The 22,597-nt window shown below is 37.3% G+C and overlaps 1 protein-coding gene across 38 annotated transcripts in view; it reads left to right on the forward strand.

The window, feature by feature from the left end:
* Window positions 1–15,303, forward strand: part of celf4 (CUGBP, Elav-like family member 4) — a 1,224,602-nt gene extending 1,209,299 nt beyond the window's left edge. For 15 of the 38 annotated variants that reach the window (XM_059988596.1, XM_059988587.1, XM_059988588.1 and 12 more), the window contains 2 exons: window positions 4,053–4,136; window positions 15,176–15,303. In XM_059988596.1, coding sequence (XP_059844579.1) covers window positions 4,053–4,136; window positions 15,176–15,303 — 212 coding nt within the window. Of the gene's footprint in view, window positions 1–4,052; window positions 4,197–15,175 lie in introns of all 38 variants that reach the window. The other 23 variants (XM_059988611.1, XM_059988603.1, XM_059988604.1 and 20 more) reach the window with 2 other exon arrangements.
* Window positions 15,304–22,597: the final 7,294 nt, after the last annotated feature.

The raw sequence follows: 22,597 nt of genomic DNA on the forward strand, positions 1-22,597 counted from the left end.
TGTTGGCACATTTGGGGTTTCCATATGAATCCTCAGCTTTCCAGGAGCTGGATTCGCAGAGTTCAGCAGAGGAGGGTGTAGCAAATCCCAGCCACTGACACTGGGATCCCACTTTGAAGATCCTGTGGTGGTGGTGAACTGCTGCAAAGGTTTAAGGCAAGTTTGTGATTCTGCTTAGTTTAGAACATGGAACAGTACAGCACAGTACACGCCCCTTGGCCCACAATGCTGTGCCAACCTTTTAACCTGCTCCAAGATCAATTTAATGCTTCCCTCCTACCCCTCATCTTTCTTTCATCCATGTGCCTCACTAAGAGTCTCTTATATGTCCCAAATGTAGTTCCACACAATATAGAAGCAGAATTAGGACATTCAGCCCATCAAATCTGTTCTCCATTCAATCATTGTTGGTTTATTATCTCTCTCAACCCCTTTTTCCTGTCTTCTACCCATAACCTTTGATGTCCTTACTGATCAAGAACCTATCAACATCCACTTTAAATATACTCATCTGTGGCAATGAATTCTACAGATTCACCTCCCTCTGATGAAATCCCTTCTTATCTCTTTTCTATAGGGACGTCCTTGTATTCTGAGGTTGTGCCCTGTGGTCCTACGCCTTCCCAGTATTGGAAACATCCTTCCACATCCACTCTATCTAGGCCTTTCAATATTCTATTGGTTTCAATGAGATCCCCCAATGCATCTGCCTGTACCACCACTCCTGGCTGAGCATTGACTACTCTCTGTGTAAAAACCTGCCTTTGATATCCTCCAGTCACCATGAAATTAAATTTCCTATATTAGCTATTTCAGCTGTGAAAAAGACACTGGCTGTCCACTCTATCAATGCCTCCTGTCATCTTGTACAACTCTATCAAGTCACTTCTTATCCTCCTTCACTCCAAAGAGAAAATTCATAGCTCACTCAAATCCTTTCCCCATAAAACATGCTCTCTAATCCAGGCAGCATCCTGGTAAATCTCCTCTGCACCCTCTCTAAAGCTTTCACATCCTTCCTATGAAGACGCAACCAGAACTAAACACAATACTCCAAGTATGGTCCAGTCAGAGTTTTATAGAGTTTCAAAATTACCTCACAGCTTGCAGTTTGATTTATTTAAATATGTTTTAAAGTACTGTAATCCAGTTTGTTTCTTTTAATACATCTTAATATATTTTAATTTCTTCATTAGTCTGTTCTAAATAGTTTTATAATGTTTTTGAATGTTTCTGAATGTCAGAAACATTCATGGTATTTTGAAAACTTTGACAGCTGGCTAAGCCATAGAGAGTGGTACTGGAGATGGTAAGTGTAACCTGTTCATGGAGGTCAGTAATGGAAATACTAAGAAAATGATTTTAATGCAGACCAAATGTAAAGCATTTCTGTGAGTCTTGCAGTTCTGTTAATTGTATTCACAATACCATTCCACGCTATTTTTAATTATTCGCAATAGTCTAACTTACTTCACAATATCCTCCCCCAAAATTTAGACACCCTTTTCATAACATTACCCATCCACTCTTATTAACTTCAGCATTGCTACTTCAACAAGAGGAAAACTATGAAAAAGAAACAGAAATTGTTAGCAAAACTGAACAGAATTTCAGTTTTAAACTGAAACATCTATTTTGGAAAGGATATGTACTTATAGCATTAATCAATCCATCACTTCTCAGACAATAATTCTTGCATTCCCTGTTAAAGGCTCATTGTACCTGAAAGCCAAGGGAGGTCTCCTACTTCAACACTGAGTGGAATTAATAATATTACTATACTCCGCCTTCAGCAATTCAGAAACATAGCACCTGCCAGTTTTACTATAGCCAGTACTTAAGGAGCAATTACAATTAATTAACATATTTATATACAAAACTGTTATTCCAGCCTTGCATCGCACAGTCTAGATGTAGTTTTGTCTTACACTACAGTTTGGTTGCATTTTCTACATTGCAACAGTTGGCTAATCTAATGGGATGCATTTTGTGATCAAAGTTTTATTTCAATTCAGAGGTTCTCTGGAAAATAATTAGCTCTAAAAATGCTAGATCCTTACACAATGTTAGTGTGCTGTAAGCTGCTATAAGCTTACAAAAAGGTTAATAACAGAGCTGGTGAATGGAACTAAAGATTTTTTTTTACAGACAATGTCATGTATGTTTTCACATTTTTACTTGCAGAGAATTGTCACAGAGATCACTATTCTGCCTGAAAAAGTTGCATTCACAATAGGAATACAAGCTCGGCAAATGAGTCTACACATTAGGCAGAGGAATACTGGTTAGCATATATTCATTAAAGTTCAGTTTACTGTTTAAAAGAAGAAATGACAAGCTTCTATCTTGCAAACAAATCCAAGAGTGATGCATTTTATTGAAGTGGAAATGGACCACTCAGCTGCAAGATGGATTAGTTTGTTGAAAGTTTTGGCATTGATTTGAATATGAAAATAGTATAGCAGGATCACCAGAAAGCTTAATTAATTTTTGATGCATTTTGGAAGAAAATATATTTAGCATTGATAGATATGATTGAAAAAAATATTGGGGCAAATTGTACTATATTACTTACCATTCAAACTTTTCTCAATTAGTTCATATTATACACATGTACCATTGAGCTAAATGCTCATTAACAGCAACTGTCAAAGCATATTTAGTACTGTAAAACTTCTCAAAACTATAAAACTATACAGGATAGTTATCAAATAAACATTTATACCGCAGCACGAGAAAGATGAAAAAAAGTTGAAATAATCAAAGCCATGGTGGATACTTTAAGAAACATCTCAAAGGGGAGGGAGAGAGTGAGAGGAAGAGAGGGAGAGGGAGAGACTGAAAACTTAGAGAAGAAATTCCAGACTTTGGGAACTAGGCTGCTGAAGTCATGACTACTTATGTTAGGAGGATTAACCTTGGGAATGATTAAGAGCCATAGAATTTGAAAACAAGAACAGAAGTTCAAAATCAAGCTATTACTCATCAGCATGCTTTGGGGAGGATATGCGAACAGGAACTGTTACCAATCGTGGAGTTTTGGATGGCCTTAAGCTTATAATCAGTTGGTTGAGGGAAGGCAGCCAGATCAGCATTGGACAGGGGTAACCAAGGCATGATTAAGGATCAAGAGAGGAACCAGAAAAGGTTGTGATTTTGAAACGTGTAATCTTATAGTTTTATCAGTCTGGCTTTCATTTTCAATTTTGTGCTTAACACTGCTCCTGACATAGTCCTCTACAGTTTCCGTTGAAGGAGGCTTGGTTTTCTGGCTGGATGGTTAGAGTGAAAGATATAATGAGGTTAAAGATGGTGGTAGAATAATTCTAATGCCAAATGCCTCACAGATATCCCAATTTTGAATTGATTTGTTCTGAATCAGTCCCAAAGGTCAAGACAATGGTCATCCCTCACAGCACAATTTCAGATATCCTCAAAGTGAAGATATGACTTCATCTCCTCCATAAGAGTTATGCAGTGGTCAGAGATATAATGCTTCCTACGAACCCTGTCTTGAGTAAATTCTTCTGTGACAAGACAGATGAGATGCAGACTACACCAAATAGCACAGTGGCAGTACAGAGATGTATAGATAGTCACTGAGCCCATATCTTTGGATGCTGCTGCCAAGGTAGAGATCAGGCAAAGACTGGAGTTCTCTGCTTTGAATCCCTGCTGTGAATTTTGTGAGATTTTTTAAAATCTAAAAATCGATACATATAAACTGATTAAAGGACAAACGTATACTTTGAACTGATACTTTGAACTTCAACTAATAAACTGAGAGACCAATATTTCAATAAAACTTTGAAGCCACAATGCTTACCCATTACCACAGGAATTTTGATGTCTGTTATGTATTATAATAAGGTCTGGGAATTGACAAACATCATTATATATCTCTCACTGATGCTTAGAAATGTAGAGCTCTTAATGTACTTTTTTGCTCTCTTCTTTGAAACAGGCTTAGGAATTGAGCTGTTTATTTTACTGACTTCCATTTCTGTAGAATGTGCCCATCTTTTCAACGCAGTGCAATCATTTCTCTGCAGGTCCAGAGGGTTGCAACCTTTTTATCTATCACCTTCCTCAGGAGTTTGGAGATGCTGAGCTCATGCAAATGTTCCTGCCTTTTGGTAATGTCATCTCCTCAAAAGTGTTTGTGGACCGAGCGACAAACCAAAGTAAATGCTTTGGTGGGTACAGATAAAAAAATGTTCAATTGCTATTCTGTCAGACATGGTTTTAAAAAACTATATTTTGTGTCAAGACACTGAAATAATTATGTCTAAAATATGGATCATTGCATAATCAAATTCTGCTCTTCTGTAGTTTATTGCTTAACCTTTCCCCTCAGCAACCCAGATGGGGTTTTACCCAACAATATATTTTGCTGAGGGAAAATGGTTGAATTATAGTAAACATTATAATATTCCTGCTTTGTTTTTAGATAACCAGATGCCCTTGTACGTAGATGTGCAGAATACTGTATTTCCTTGAATAGAACAAAGTCCTTGAATACACTTTGTACATAGAGTTATTGTTTGCTGCTGAAAACCTAAACAGAATCATAAAAATCAACAATCTTCCGACTAACAAAACTGTTTTGGAGCAAGCGTAAATCCTGGCTTGAAAATGAGAAGTAGCTAAACTTGAGTAGTTTCTAGATTAAGTTGATGTGCTGGGTTCTGTGATCTTGGGACCTGAATACAGCCAGCTCAAGTTTTTAGATTTGGGTTGCTATTTATCAAGAAAGTGAAGTGAAAGGTTTTAGCTGAATCAATCACTTTAACCACCGAGCTGTATGAGGGAACAAGGAAAGCTACAATTTGGATTTAACATGAATTTGGTCGTTACTGAAAAAGATGCCTTTTCTGAGATAGATGGTGTGAATGGTTCACAGCTGAGCTGCTCCCAGGCCCTTACTGTTATCACTGTGTATTTTTATTAAAGTAAATCACATTTGTGTTGACTAAAGTCTAATAAATCAATGGTTCCAAATTTGCCAGGTTTTCCAAATTAAAAAGTTAAAAGGACGAATCCCGAGTTACCACCAAAGCTCCTGCATAAAGTAACTCTTTATGTATTGGTTGTATGTTCTTGTGTTTTATTTTTCTGCTGCCATTACCAAGCTCAGTAGTTACATGTGAGATTAAGTTTTGCTCTGTAAGATAAAGACAGTTGATTGTATTCAAGGAAATAAGATATTTATTCAGTTAACCTGTACATGGTGGAACAAACTTAAAATACAAAATAAATTTGTTGACGATTATAAGCAGACGACTTAAAATAATGTTTGAAATTTCCAGATAAAAATTCTCAAACAGGATCAAAAGCTGTAAGTGAGTCCCACTGTAAACTTCTCTACTGATTTCATGGCCTAATCTAGCACATTTTGTAGCACTACAGAATGACCTAGTATGCTGTGTAAACATACTTATTACAGAGAGGATTATAAATAAAAGATAACATCAAAATATTTCATCATTTATACTGTATCAACTTGCTAAGCATAGAATGTTCAGCAGTTGATTTCTAAAAGAAACCATTCCTTCAGTACTTGGTGGTTTCCTGCACATTACTAGTTGTATGTTTGTTAAAATAAGGATCATCGATTTTCAAAATGTGTTTTGCTGTAACATGGGCTTTGTTGTATATCATCATGTGGTGCACATGTCACTAATAAAATTAATACAAAGTGCTAAAGTTATTTCTAAGAAATTAAATGCTCTATTGGTGTATGCTACAAAATCCGTCTGTGAACAACTGTAATTAGATAAAAAAGCTAAAGGTAATATCTGGCTTTTGTGGTTCTTTAAAGCTTTATTCTATGGCAATTGCCACTATTCTCAATAAAGACCCTCTGAATTTGTCCATGCCAGTGGCACACAGTGAGATTTTGATCTTTCCTGTGTGCAAAAGTGTTAATATATTGTAGCCAAAGTGTATCTTGATCACTTGTTATTTTTCCTCTTTTTTGAATTTGCGAAATAAGTAAAATAATTTACACATCTAATTGTTCAGCTTTCTGAGTTCCCCAAAGACCAGTCAGTATTTTAAACCCTTTAAGGATTTCTATTGTATTGCTGCAAAGCTCAAGAACTCTGCAAAACAGAAATAATCAACTTGTGAAGAAACAGGAATATTCTGCAGAGCTCAAAATTTTAAATAACTTGCAGAAACTCAGTGATCCTGATACTGCAATTATCTTCTAATTACTTACACTTTTCAAGGTGGAAAACTCTTTTTCTGATCCTCAAAGGGTTATCACAGAATTCCAAACCAAAATTTGACATTTATTATGTCTGAGCAATATAGAATGCATTTTGAAGGAGTAACTTAATTGAAACTAATTAGAATAAAGGTTAAAAATTTCACATCAGCTGGATATTGTCTGTTTATCTTGTAGGGGTGTGCAGTGACTTAACGATAAACCTGAAAGGTTAATGCAAGCAACCCCAATTCAGTAATTTTCGTGGCTTTTGGTTATATTTAAAATCTTTCTTTGTATGTTGTAAGGATGAATGAAAGTTAACCATCACACTTATATAAAATAATAACCTTCAAAATGGGATTTCCAGACTTCATGAGGCTAGAAATGAATCCCTAGAGATTTGTGTGTTATTAGATTAATCCCCACCCGCTTTCAAATTCTGTGTATCTTTGCATTTGCCGCTGTGCTAGAACATTCCTTCAGTGGAACTAGACTGATAAAACATTATTTCTCCCTGTCCCCCCGAGTGAAGAGACTTGTTTTGCTAATGCATGGAGTTGTCTCAGAACTTCAGCTTTTTAATCAAAATGCTATTCCATTGTCAGTAGGAAATTTCTTGTTGGATAGAACAGGGAGTTTTTCACACAGTATTTCTGAACAAACTTGGGCATAGGGTTGTGAATTACGCATTGGTAAAAAGTGCAGAAGTTAAACTTAGAGAAAAGAATTTTACTTCATATTTGAATTCCATCCTTCAATATGGTCAATAGTAAATTACTGTGAGTCAAGTCTCTTTAACCACATGAACCTAACAGCTGTTGAGAATTAAACTCTTTGAATGCCTGACTTAATTAGGAAAGGGTACCTTACTGAGAACTATGCAGATGATTTCATTTTAATAAACTTCTTTTTTGGATCTGCAAGTAATTGTGCAAATCAGCAGCAGGAGCCCTAATCAGTCTCACGTAAGTTGTTCCGTGGGCAGCACAGTGGTGCAGGTAGCAGAGCTGCTGATTCCCAGCACTGGAGAGCCAAGTTCAATCCTCACTTTCAGTGGTACTCGTGTGGAGTTTACTCATTCTCCAGTTGACCGTGTGGATTTCCTCAGGTTCTTCTGGTTTCCACCCACATCACAGAGATGTGTGGGTTGCAAGGTTAATCAGCCAATATAAATTGTTCATTGTTTACAGGCAGGTAGAACTTGGGGAATTGATGCGACTGTGAGGGAAAGTAACAAAAACAAATTTGTGTACGATTAATATAAGTAGTGGCTTATGAACGGAGCATTCTTAGTGAGCAGAAAAGTGTGGTGATTCTGGATGTTTATATGACTATACAATTGAAAGGCTTACCTATATACAATACTTTTGCACTTAATCCTCATAAGGGAGGTGATTGGTCAATAGTATTAATTGCACTGGAGTAATCATTATCAAAAGAGATTGCACCTCAATAAAGAGTATTAATTCCATGGTTACTTAGTGTTGGTCATTAAAACACTCTCATATTATATTAACAGTGGTGTTCAAATAGGTTGCAACAACAAATCTAATAATCAAAAATGTATACAGGCACTAATCTCACACAGTTATCAAAATCTTGTGACTACATTCCTTTTAACCTACTGGAGATTTCTAATCTTATCATAAATGTAATGATTTGTCTGTGTTAATCCAGTACCAGACACAGTCGCAAGAATTAATAACAGAACCATGAGAAAGGATCCTATAAGAAGGGCATATAAAATCTACTAAAGATTCCGTGTCACATAGTCTATTTGAGATAAAGATTTAATTAAATGTTCTCCATTAAATCAAGCCATTCTTTGCAATACTTAAATATGAAAAGAAAAAAAAAATCAAAGGTTTGCTTTTAATGGCCAGTTTTCTTTCAATACTACCCCTAATCGTCCTCGTATATGCAATATATTTCATTGACACTATAATGGTCATCAGATTTACTCACATCATAGCTAAATTGAAACCAAGATTTACCACATCGTGAATTACTTTAATTGTTTAATTTAATTTGTTCTTTTTCCTGAAGTTGGTACTGTGGAGTATTTTCTCTCACATTTATTATACATTTGATTACCTGATATTCTGCACATTTCTTTCCTATTTCAAAGATATCTTGCCTTGCAGCCCTTCTCCATCATCTCAATAGCCCCACTTCTCCACTAAACAACTCCACCCCTCAGCAATTCAAGCAGATAAAACAGGCGCATTGTCACCTTTGAGAATTTAAAGTGGATAAGATGAGAGCCTGTGGTTCTTTGGGACATTAAATTGGTTGAAAATAAATACTCTTGGCAACAAATATTAGAAATAATAGTTAAACTTGATCACTAAATATTCACCGCCTACACTGTCCAGAATTAAACTTTTCGTACTGTCTGTTCCGTTGCATTATATTTATTAAAAAAATAACTATAATCTCTGTAAGGAAATAAAGAAAATGTTCTTTCTGCATCAGAATATTATAATAACCTACACAAATTAAAGGCTCTCTTGTATGAGCCTCTTTCAAAGCTTTGGTTTTTAATCTGTATTTACTGGTAATAAAACATTTTAGGATTTATTTTATTAATTCCCATAAATATCTTGTAAATTTGATTAGTGCACCTCAAATTCTATTTTCAGTAACAACAGATTAAATCCCATTTTTTAAAATTATTAGCTTCAAACTTGATGCCGCAACCATTTTTATTCATTTCTGTTCTCAAACAATCGTATCTGTCTTACAAATAAGGGACTATATTTGTACAATATAAATATAATCTTTTGATTTAAATAGGAGGTAGTTTCAGGCGCCTCACTCATACAACCAGGGAACAGTTCTTACCCCACAACCATCAGGCTCCTGAACCAACATGGATAACTTCACTTATCTCAACACTGAACTGTTGTCCACAACTTGTAGACAAACTTTCAAGGACTCCACAACTCAATGTTATTTATTTACCTTGTTTATTATTTATGGAATTTGGCTTCTTTTGCATATTGGTTGTTTGCCAGTCTTTGTTATTTATAGTTTTTTCATTAATTTTATTGTTTTCTTTATTTTTCTCTAAATGCCTGCAAGAAAACTAACCTCAAGGTAGTGTACTTTGATAATAAATTTACTTTGAACTTTGAACTCACCTGGTGGAAGTACGTTTTGTGACATTGCTAGTACACATTTCCACAGGTGTACAATCTTCAGCATTTCAGAAGTTACTGACATGGACGGACTCCTTTTGGCCAATCAAGTTCAAACTGGCCAAATGAGCATAATTGAAATAATCCCACTTCCTTTCAGCCTTGTGGGTTAGAACACTTAAAATATCCTTGAAGGAAAAGAGATTGCCAAAATCTGATCTGATGTCCACTAAGCTCATCTTTACTAATCGGTGAGGTGCAAAGCAGATGGTTTATTAAATTCCATCACATTCCTACTGCACTGAGTAAGGTAATCTTGTTCCTCAAAGCTCTCTCCAGGCAGTTCAGCAATTTAGGGTAGACTTCTCATGTCCATTAATAACCTGAAGCAGGGAAGGTCTGTTTTGGATGCATATTTTCAGAGCTAAAATGAATCAAAGGCCTAGTTCTTTCCATACTGATGATATGAATACTAACAAATGAGAGAAAATCTGCAGATGCTGGAAGTCCGAGCAACACAAACAAAACACTGGAGGAACTCAGCAGGCCAGACAGCATCTATGGAAAAAAGCACAGTTGACATTTCAGGCCAAAACCCTTCAGCAGGACAGCTGAGTTCCTCCAGTATTTTGTGTGTGCTGATATTAATATTGATTTCCTTTTCCAGAAAAAATATTTCTCTCACCCTTTTATTCTTCCCTCCTTCCCTCTCCTTCTATTCCCCACTCCAGCCCCTTACCTCTTCTCTCTGCCTATCAACACTCCCTGGGTCCCTCCTGCTTCCCCTTCTCCTATGGTCCACTCTCCTCTCCTATCAGATTCCTTCCTCTCCAACCCTTTATGTTTCCTACCCATCTGGCTTCACCAATCACCTTCTAGTTATTATCTTTCCCCTTCTCCCACCTTTTTATTCTATCCTCTTCCCCCTTCCTTTCCAATACTGAACAATGGTCTTGGTCCAAAACATCGACTGTTTATTAATTTCCATAGATGTTCCTCCAGCATTTTGTCTGTGCAGTGCCCTAGTTTATAATGTCCCTGTCACCCCAGCCAACTCATTAGGTGATTGAGCAATACAGAGTGTGAACTTTAATGGCAAAATAAGCTGTTGACTTTCAGTACTGGGTGTTTGGAAGGTGTGGTTGGTAAAAAGAATCTTTCTCCTTCTGGCTTACAAACAGTGCAGCAAAGGGACCTGGCAGGAAGACCCGGCTCACTTGGTTATTGGAATAGTCACCTATTACCAATCAGCATCTGATAGAAGGAATGGCTAAGGATTTTTCTGAGCTTTAAACCCAGGGGACGTGGTAGTTAATATTACCCCTGTAATGGACATCAAAGACATTTTCTCACACTTCTTTCTCCTACGTTTTCTAAATGTATACAAAAAAAAACTACCCTTAAGGTTGCAATATGCCATATACTTTTGTTACTGTCATTTAAAAAGTGTTTATTAAGATATTTATATTCGGATACTGCAACAAATTTTATTTGTCTCATGTCACATAATTTTTTGTCATTCTTTACAATATAATTATTTCCTCGTAATACATTTGTAACTATTATGTTAAGAACCAAAATATCAGACATAATGACGACATTTATCAGCATCCTCAGTGATACACTGTAATGATAAAGTTGGTGGGGGTTAAGGTAGCAACTTTTAATGGTATTAATTGACTTTTTACACTACTTTTAAAATAATGTGTTTTAATCAGTTTAGCATGGGATAATAACATACTGTACTGGTGTTTTCTTTTTTCAAGAATTATCTGCTTTCCTCTCATCTCTCTGCTCTTTTCTAATGCCCTATAATATTTTCCTTTAATGTTTATTACCTCAAAAATGTTGACTTCAAGAGCGTCTTGCAGTGATAATTTGATATTCTAATAGCATGCATTTTTAATATGTTAATAACCCATTGAGTCAAAAAAACCTTGAAGTCTTCTGACTTAAATTATCCTCCAAGACAATTTTTTAATTTAAACATCCCAGAAAGATTTGTGTAGACAAATAAACAACCCTCTTTCTCCTGACTACTAATAGCTGCCTCTTCCAATCTGAAGAAGTGTTGCATGTAGACTGTATCAATAACATCTAAGTGCTTAATAATGGTGCATTTTATCTAGGGGCTTTTGACTAGTCATATATTTATCACCACAAAGGAGTAAATTATGGGTCTTTAGTAGTATAAAATAAACAAAAACAGGAAAGTTAAAGAAACTGAAAATTCCAGGAATTACAGAAAGAGGTAAGAAATGTTAACCTCGTTGTATTTTTAATTCTGAATGTTGAAAAACCTTCTGTATGTATCCAGATATTTTTGTTCTTCTTCATGAGTAAACAGCTGAATTACTGCCAGTGTTTAGTTAGTATTGCTTAATCTACTCCTCTGTTTCAGCTAAAATGTTTTGCAGCCAAGTTATAGGTTTTTTTAAAGAAATAGAATTTGATATAAGCATGCAGAGCATGTATAGAATAATAACACTGGCAGTAATTTATTATCTAATGTACCTCAAGATTGGAACAGTAAGGAATGATTGTTAGAAATGCAATTAAGAGAAAAATCATTGCTGCCAATAGGGTAGAGAATAAATTATTTTTATTAGTTCTATAAATGATATTCCAACAAAATATAATTGCAGTTATTTTTGTATTTTTTAAAAGAAAATTGATCTAGCCTAAAACTGTCCTCGTTATTGTCCCTGTTAGAATTATATTGATTGATGAAATGTTCATAACTGGCCTTCCTTACCAGATGTCACAGTGGTAATTTGGAGTGAAACAATTCATCTCCACATGTCCTTGTTTTGACTCAGACACAGCCCCGTAAGAACTTTGACTGTTTAAACTGCACAAAGCAGAACACTGTACAGTAATAGAAATGCCACTCTCATGAGCAGTTTCAGCAAAGAAAATTTGCAGAGTAAGATTTTTAAAAGCATAGCCGTGTCAATCAGAAATATCAAAGAAAGGGTAATGGAAAATTGTGCAAAGTCTGAAGAGTACACTTTCAAGAAGTTTAAATATCAGAAACAGAATCATATGTTGTGAGATTTGTTGACTATGCAGCAGCAGTACAATGCAATACATAATAATAAAGAACTGAATTACAGTAAGTATATATGTATACTAGATAGTTAAATAAGTAGTTAAAAATCAGAAATAAAGAAGTAGGGAGGTAGTGTTCATGGGTTCAATGCCCATTCAGAAATCAGATGGCAGAGGGGAAGAAGTTGTTCTTGAATCATTGAGTGTGTGCTTTCACACTTCTGTACCTCCTTCCTGATGTAGCAATGAGAACAAGGCATGACCTGGGTGTTGGGGACACACACCACCTTTTCAAAGCTTCGCTCCCTGAAGCTGTCCTGGATGCTCCTGAGGCTCATACCCATGATGGAGCTGACTAGATTTAAAACACTCTGCAGCTGATTTCGATCCTGTGCAGCAGCACAACCCCGCCCCTACCCCCATTCCAAATGGGGATTCTTCCTAACTCAAGAAATTTTATACTAGATGCCATTGTGACAAATTCATTTTCATTTTTCTCTAATGCCTCCTTATTAGTCATCAGAGAAAACTCATTTGCTTCCTCACAAGAAAACTGTTCAAAAGTCTGTTTTTTTCGCTACTTAGAATTACAAGTCAAAATGTGAACAGTATCAATAAATAAGGGTTCTAGAAAGAATCACTCAGCACCTACTTGAGGGATTCATTCATCTGGTTTGAAATATTTAATTACCTTAATTGCCTTGTCATTATTCCTTTATTATTTCATTTCCTTAGCTGATAGAAATAATAAGAATAAGACAATTATTTCTTTATGCAAACAACTGGTGAAAGTTATGCTAAAATAATCCACTAAAGTTTAGAGCAAGCAACAGGCAATTGTTTACATATCAAATCTAAGTTGCTTCTGAAGGTTATTTTTTACGTTAGACAAAATCATTTCAAACATGCTTAAATATTCCTCTTAAAATAATAAGAGATTAAAGTCTGTTGAGATTGATGTTAACCTAAGAACTGATCCATCTGCAGTGTTTTTACAAAGAAATGAAAGGCAGAAAATGCTGGCCTGGCAGCGTATATTAATATCATTGTCAGATTTTTTTTTAAATACTGAGACCAAAATGTCCGTTGATATCATGTCTCATTTAAGTATGTTTTAGAGGCACGTGTGCTTCCAGAGCTCTTCAGAAGTGCAGCATCCACCATATTGGTAAAGACTGCAACCTAGACAACCAACATCTTTTGTGCAGGAACAAAAGCATGGTATAAAGCCCAGGAAACTGGGATGAATGGGATGCATCATTATTTACTGTGCATCATAACTTCCCAGGATTTTCACTCCTTCTATCCCTAACCCTGCATCTGTCCCATTTATGTCAAGACAATTATAACTTCCCTCATCTCACATTGGTTTTCTCCCTACATTTACATGTAGGAGCTCAAAATTTGTAAATCAAATTGGAGCCTCTTTGAATAACTCCTGAAGACCTTGGGCATCCTGAAAAAAACTTGCTTGGTTTGTTTGGTATTTGAGTAATTCTTTCAGTGAAAATTTTGCTATTTAACTAAATAAACATAAAAGCATTTTGCATTAGATTTAAAAACTCAAATGATAGAACAGTTAAGTATTAACTCCAGATAACCAATTTCACATTTTATCTATTTTGTTTGTAATTGATTTTAAATGATAAATTGAATTCTTTATGCATTAGCAAACTATCAGGTTAAGCTTGTTATCTGCATAAAGTTTTCATTTAAAATATAGTTCTATTAGCAATTAAGTCACATCGGCAATTAGAAGCTTGCTGAGGCCAATCTGTGAAGCGATGAAAAGATACTTCATCTAGATTTTTGATGTCACCTGCGTAAGCTTTCTGAGATAGTCTTGATTTAAAGTGGTATCCTTAATACACTGAAAATAACCAATAGTCTGGCATGGACCAATTGGGCTGAAAGGTCTGTTTCCATATAGATTAACTCAAAAAGATTTTCTTAGGTAAAAGTCAAATTAAGCAAGCCAGTCAAATCTAGAGGGTGTTTTTATTTGGTTGGAAATCAGATTCATCAACAGTTCTCAGTCTGTTAATTCTGTGACCTGGTCCTGTTTCTAAGGCCATTTATTTGGACTTCAGTTTCATTGGTCTAGTTTGGCAAAATGTACACACTGAAATCTTCATCTCTGCACACCCCAATTTAAAGTGATAAGATTTTATACTGCAACAATGTAAGGTTGGACCAGACTGATTTCTGACCCTTGATGCTAAGTTTGCCATCAAAAGTGTAAGATTGGTCCAAGAGGATTTTCCTTCTCCATCTCTGTTTGTTTCTTATTTTGCTCCATCGTGGCACTTACTTCTCCCACCTCCCCTCCTGTACTCATCAGTCACCTCTATCTTTCCTGATCAGCAGAAAACAATCCAGCATATCAGATTATACTAGCAATAAAATGATTCAAATCTTCACATTTGCACAAAACAATGAACTGAATTTTGATACAAATACAAGCAGAAAACAAAATCAGAAATTAACTTGGTCCAGCCTATGTATAAAAATATTGTGATTACCAGGTTTAAAAAATTGTTAAAGAAATTGTAATAATGATACTTTAATGTATGGGACTTGAACTCTTCAGAGCTTAAATTCTTTGGTTTCCCTGGAGGACGTTTCCATTTAAATGTGGAGGTACCCTTTAAGTGGAAAGAGCAGTCTTGTGAAATCAAGGAGTTGAGCTGAGGTCTTAAGCAATACAAGCATGAACTGTTATATTAGTTCTTCCTGGCCCACGAAGTTGTAAAACCAATGTTTTTGGCAGGTTTTGTGAGTTTTGACAATCCTGCCAGTGCCCAGGCTGCCATCCAGGCAATGAATGGTTTTCAAATTGGCATGAAGAGGCTGAAAGTACAGCTCAAGAGGCCGAAAGATGCCAACCGCCCTTACTGAACCGCTACAACTCAACTGAGACTTGAGAGCTATTACAGGTAATTTTCAGAATTTCTGGTACCTTCATGTATACGTATATATTGTGGTATTTACTTCTGTGATTCCTATCACCATTTTAACCTCTGGTGCCTATTATTTGTATTCAATCAATCCATTCATGGCTATGAGTTCTAAGGTTAATATTTCACAGAATATTGGGATGAATCTAATATTCAAAATTACCAAATGTTTCATAAATGAATATCAAATGTTTGACATTAATAATGGCTTCTTTGAAATGACTTATAAGACTATAAAGTTTGTATAAGCATCATATTCTCAAAGCATGCAAGACAAGTTAATGTAGTTAATATAAATAAATTGGCAATATTTACGTAGGTTATGCTAATTACAACTATTATTCAACCATAGTTTTGTTTTACTGAGGTGAACCATTGAATGGAACAGTGTGTATTTATAAAATTATGGGATTTGGAACTAGTTATGGTGCCTTATTTTACAGATATAATATTGAGCAGACAATCTGTACACAAAATCCATGTGAATGACCGTGGTTAGAGTGTTCGGCATGGATATCTAGAGCCTGCAGACAATGCATGCAATGCATGCAAACAGGGAACTTTATATCTTTTCCAGGATACACAAGTAGCATTGGCATGCTTTTTCTATGATACTAATGTCTGGCCGGAGATTTAACTTTGATGGTTGCTACCAAATCTAACTTGGAATTGGAACTAGTTCATTATTATCACATGAACTGTGGTACAGTAAAAAAAAACTTGTCTTGTATACTGTTTATACAAATCATATCATTACAACAGGGCATTGATATAGTAAAAGATAAAACAATACCAATGCAGAATAAAGTGCAAAGCTAAAGAAAAAGTGCAGTGCAGGTAAACAGTAATGGCAGTAGCACAGTAGCGTGGTGATTGGCACAATGCTTTGCAGTACCAGCATCCTGGGTTCAATTCCTGCCACAGCCTGCAAGGAGTGTGTACGTTCTCCTTGTGACAGTGTGGGTTTCCTCCAAGACCTCCAGTTTCCTCCCACAGTCCAAAGACATACAATTTGGTAGGTTAATTGGCCATTGTATGAGCCTCGTTAACAATTTAGGATTAAATTGCAGATTGCCGGGTGGCATGACTTGAAAGGCAAGAAAGGCTTATTCCATAAATAAAAATAAAAATAACTAAAGAAAAAAAGTGCAAGGGCATAACACGGCCATTTGTGTCATACTAGGGAACAATTCAATAGCTTTATAACAGCAGAGTAGAAGTTGTCCTTGAGCCTAGATGATCCATGCTTTTATCTTCTGTCTGATGAGAGAGAGGGGAAGAGAAAATGTCCTGGGTGGGTAGAATCTTTGATTAAGCTATGTGATTTACTGAGGCACCAAGAGTGAATGAGGAGTCCATGGAGGTGAATCTGGCTTATGAGACATGCTGAGCTGCGTACACAAACCTGCACAGTTTCTTTCAGACACTGTGAGGAGTTGCCATATCAAGCCATGATGCATCCAGATAGGGCAGCAGCAGTCCCAAAGGCCACTGTCCACTCCCACTGGCCTTGCTCCCAATGCAGCCAACCTGAGAAGCAGCAATAACCTGAAATTCATATGAGGCCCAACACAGTATAGATCTCCAGCTGGCCAACAGGTCAGATCAGTCCCTACACTCGGTTCATGTCAGCAGACTCCTTCATGTTAAATTGATTCATCCTTGATCTAATATTGTCTGTCATTAAGTTAGGCACTTTTCTGCAAGAGCAAAGTGAAATGAGGGAAATGTCTTACATACATCTAAGGATCTTGAAGCATATGACTGATGGCTGGATGTTCATAATGAAAAGGATGTTATGAATGCAGAGATCAATAAAATAGGAATCTTCAGTCACAAGGACTTGTTTTTCAAAGCATTACTGTATCTGAATGTCATTTTTTCATTAGATAGACAATGTACAGTGCAAATTAATGCTGTGCTAAAACAAAAATAAATCCAGTGGTAAAATCAGCTTGATTAGAAATAGCTGTGCATATAATAGTCTTCATTTTAAATGATATTGTGTAGACACTGACATTAGATAGTGGCCTCACCTCAAAGTAATTACATGGTGGATAAATAGGATTATAGCTGTGAAATAATTTTATATACAGTTTTTATATGATTTAAAATACGTTAGTAGATTCAGTCCTTTTAAAGATCAAGCTACAAGCTTCAACTTTCTTTCTTTGCTTGAAGGACGTAATTCTCTCATGCAAGAAGTATTTTTTAATTTTCTGCAGGAGTCCAGTATTTGATTTTTCCCTTCAGAGCGGGGCAGAGTTGCTCTAGGGTTAATAATAGGGTGGGGGTGGTGGTGTCAGAAAATGACAATCAACACAGTACAATTAATCAAATCAATAAGAACAAAAGCCTTTGAGATTGCAGTGGTGGTCTAAACAAATGATATATTAAGTAAATAGTTATGGCAATAATCAATTTTTTGTGTGTTGGACCCATGATTTTAGAAATTCATAGTTTTTCTTCACTCAATGAGCACCAAGTCCATTTCTCTACATGTTGGATGGAATTGGTCCACTCAGAACTCTAACCCAATTCTGTCAGAGAAACATGTGCTTGTACCACAGGCAGAAATTAATATTCGATGAATGGTGTAATTCCCCAAATAATGCCTATTTGAAAATAAGTTGTGTCATTTTGCTTTGTGCAACTATCATTGGTCACTCTCAGGATAACCATGTTCTATTAGCACTTTTCTCTGAGAAGGTCTCAGCATAAATTAAATAATAATGACTGCATTTCCCAATTTCTTAAGCTCTGAACCATAAGACAAAAGAGCTGGATTAGGCCATTCAGATTCCAACATGGCTGATTTATCATCCCACTCAAACGCATTCTCCTGCTTTCCCCTCAAACCTTTGACACCCTGACTAATCGAGAACCTATCAACCTCCACTTTAAATATACCCAATGACTTGGCTTCCATTGCCATCTGCAGCAATGAATTCCTCTGATTCACTACCGTCTGGATAAAGAAATTCGTCCTCATCTCTGTTTCCACTCTAAGCATCATTATCTCTCTATCTCTCCATCTTCTTTATGAAGTTCCTTAAAATCTATCTCTTAGGCTTAAAGTCTTCTGATGTGACAGCAGAGCCATTGTCTCAGTGCACCTGCAGTCTGCTTTGCCACGCTTTGTGCATGGAATCTGCACCATAAAAACATTTGTCCCCCCAGTTGCCGTGCTCACGTACGAGCTAGAAGACTGCCACAGAATGAAAGCCCTGCAGTTCAGTTTTGACCTGCATGATTCCACTGTCTATGGTTACACCTCAGCTGGGTTATCAACGTAGTGTAGGGTAGAGCTATAAAGGCAGCATCACAGAAAAAACATGCATCTCCACGATGCGAAAACCTGTGGTCCCAGAGTTGTATTTTGTTAGCCCCCAGTCTGCTGGAAAAAACAATGAGATGTTATCATCAATCTTTAAGTAAATATTATTAACACAGAACATAGAATGGTACAGCAAGTACAGGCCCTTCAGCGTGTTATGTTTTAACCTCCTTGAAGATCATCTAACACTTCCATCCAACATAAACCTCCATTTTTTTCCTCCATATAAAGAGTTTTTTAACTCTCCCTAATATACCTGCTTCTACTACCCCCCCCCCCCCCCCGGTGGCATGTTCAATGCATTCACCACACTCTGAGTAAAAACCTACCTCTAACATTTCCCTTATACTTTACTCCAATCACCTTAAAATTATGTCTTCTCCTGTTAGCCATTCCCACCCCAAGAAAGATATTAGCGGCCACATTTTAAACAAAATGACAGCAGAATGGTGAGTGCATGGAATGGGCTGCTGGCAATGGTGATGGAGGCGGATACGATAGGGTCTTTTAAGAGACTTTTGGATAGATACATGGAGCTTAGAAAAATAAAAGGCTATAGGTAAGGCTAGTAATCTCTAAGGTAGGGAGATGTTCAGCATGACTTTGTGGGCTGAAGGGCCTGTATTGTGCTGTAGGTTTTCTATGTTTCTAAGTCTGAACTGGTGGGAGTGCAGAGGAGATTCACAAGGATTGTCGTGAAGGCAGTGGAGGCCAATTCTCTGGATGCTTTCAAGAAAGAGTTATGTAGAGCTCTTAAAGATAGCGGAGTCAAGGGATATGGGGAGAAGGCAGGAACCGGGTACTGATTGTGTATGATCAGCCATGATCACAGTGAATGGCAGTGTTGGCTTGAAGGGCCAAATGGCCTACTCCTGCACCTATTGTCTATTGTCTATTGTATTGACCTTGCTTGGGATAAAGCCCTAAAGATGGGTCTCACATCAAAACGTCAACTGTTTATTCATTTCCATGGATGCTGCCTGACCTGTTGAGTTCCTCCAGCATTCTGATGTGTGTTGCTCGGGATAGAGTGTTTCATTTGGGATGAGTAAACTAGAGAGGCTAGGCCTGTTTACCTCAGAGCAGTGGAAATTAAGAGGGGACATGATAGAGGCTTATAAAGCAATGAAGGGTAGGGTAGGGAACTTTTCCCCTTCCCAGAGGAGAATAACACTAGAGAATATAGATTCTGTGGGAGGGGAAACAGATCTAGAGATCTGAGGGACCCTTTTTCAACCAGAGAACCGGGAATGCATTGCCTCAGAGAGTGATGGTAGCAGAGACACAGACATCATTTAAGAAGTGTCTAAATATCTGAATTGCCTAGACATAGAAGGCAATAGGTCAAGTGCTGGAAGATAGGGTTAATGGAGTTAGTAACCACTGATCAGTAAGGATATGGAGGTACTATAATACATGGCTTGCGCACTCCCAGTTACGCCACTGGTGTTTAGAGCAGCAATGAAGCTCCTCCACTTCTGGTGCTGTTCAGGGCTTCCTTCAACATGCCAGTAGCTTCATCACACTCAGATGTAGAAGGATTCTTCATTGCTGTTTCCAAAACAATTTTGCTTTACTAGTCAGGGTTGTTAGCCCTGAGCAGAAGCCTTCAACCTGGAGGACTGGTGACCACTATATTTCTGGCCAGGGGTGACCCTACCAAGAGGCAAAGCATAAAGCCCTGATTCCAGCCAGCATACCTCTCTGGGTCATTGAGGCACACAAGCCTCCAAGCCCTATGTCAAGGTTGTGGTCCTCCATGACATAACACTTTGTTGCTACTGTGACCTTAGCTGCCGTTGGCAATGCAGTCCTTGCTTTGCTCTGAAAGTGAGTTGTGTTTGCAGCCAATGGCAGATTGCAATGAAGATACTCCAGCTGACATGCTATACAGGCTTCTCATCCATTGCCCCTCATAGAGGTGAGATCGAGGTGAAAGTAGCTGAGCACCTTGAGTAAATTTGACCTCATCCTAAGAACTTCCTTCACCTCCTCTTACAGCAAATACGATACTCTACACTCTTTTTCTCCTGGTCTATGCTGAGTTGAAACTCATGTCATAGGTGGAATAGTTTTGAACAAAGGCCTTGGAGTCAAGTGAAAGTTCTTCAGCCTCTGCTACATGTGCCTCAATAGACAAAAGAAGTCAATCAGGAGTGCATGTCCTTTTTAAATATTATTAGCATGAGTTCCTTCCTACTTTTGAAACCTTGAGAGGCTCTACAAGGTCAAGCCTTTGATGGTTCTGGGCCTGTACTCCTTGGAAATTAGAAGAATGGGTGGGTGGGGTGGGAATCATATCGAAACCAATCGGATATTGAAAGGCCTAGACAGACTGCACTTGAACAGGATGTTTCCTAGTGTGGGTGAGTCTAAGGCCAGAGGTACAGCATAGAGTACAAGGATATCCATTTAGAATAGAGATGCGGAGGAATTTCTTTTGTCAGAGGGCAGTTAATCAATGGAATTCATGAGTGTGGATGCCAAGTCATTGGATTTACTTAAAGTGGAGGTTGATAGGTTTTTGATTAGTAAGGGCATCAAACATTACTGGGAGAAGGCAGGAGAATGGAGTTGAGAGGGATTATAAATCAGTCATTGATAGAATGATGGAGCAGACCCAGTGGCCTAATTCTGCTTCGATGTCTTGTAGTCAAAAAAAGGTCACTAGTTGAAATATTGAGCTATAGGTCAGGAGTTACCTGCCCTCCCCAGAATGATGTCCTGGTTCAGGTCATTCTACTGAAAATTCATCTTTTATCTTTTTTCTAAAATTCATCTTTTATCTTTTTTCAAAGTTTGCAGAGAGATTTTGGCCAGTTAGAAGAAAGGGCTGAACGATGGCAGATGGGGTTTAAAGCTGATAAGTGTGAGGTGCTACATTTTGGTAGGAATAATCCAAATAAGATATACATGGTAAATAGTAGGGCATTGAAGAGTGCAGTAGAACAGAGTGATCTAGGAATGATGGTGCATAGTTCCCTGAAGGTGGAATCTCATGTGGATAGGGTGGTGAAGAAAGCTTTTGGTATGTTGGCCTTTATAAATCAGAGCTTTGAGTATAGGAGTTGGGATGTAATGTTAAAATTATACAAGGCATCGGTAAGGCCGAATTTGGAGTATTGTGTACAGTTCTGGTCACCAAATTATAGGAAAGATGTCAACAAAATAGAGAGAGTACGGAGAAGATTTATTAGAATATTACCTGGGTTTCAGCACCTAAGTTACAAGGAAAGATTGAACAAGTTAGGTCTTTATTCTCTGGAGCGTAGAAAGTTGAGGGGGGACTTGATAGAGGTATTTAAAATTATGAGGGAGATAGATAGAGTTGACGTGGATACGCTTTTTCCATTGAGAGTAGGGGAGATTCATGCAAGAGGACATGAGTTGTAAGTCAGGGGGCAAAAGTTTAAGGGTAACACAAGGGGGAATTTCTTTACTCAGAGAGTGGTAGCTGTGTGGAACGAGCTTCCAGTAGAAGTGGTAGAGGCAGGTTTGGTATTGTCATTTAAAGTAAAATTGGATAGGTATATGGACAGGAAAGAAATGGAGGGTTATGGGCTGAGTGCGGGTCAGTGGGACTCGGTGAGAGTAAACATTCAGCATGGACTAGAAAGGTCGAGATGGCCTGTTTCTGTGCTGTAATTGTTATATGGTTATATCTTTATGATTTATTTATTTTGTTATTCAGAGACTCTGCACTTCCATCCCAAAAAGTCCATGGCGTCCAAGTGCTAGCTTGTACGTCTTTGGGATGTGGAAGAAAACCAAGAGTACCCAGAGAAAACCCACGCGATCACGGAGCGAATCTACATACTCCTTATAGATGGTGGCTGGAATCAAACCCTGGTTGCTGGCACTGTAATAGAGCTACATTAACCATTACATTACCGTTCCA

The sequence above is a fragment of the Hypanus sabinus genome, chromosome 14 (genome assembly GCF_030144855.1).
Source record: "Hypanus sabinus isolate sHypSab1 chromosome 14, sHypSab1.hap1, whole genome shotgun sequence".
NCBI lineage: Eukaryota > Metazoa > Chordata > Chondrichthyes > Myliobatiformes > Dasyatidae > Hypanus > Hypanus sabinus.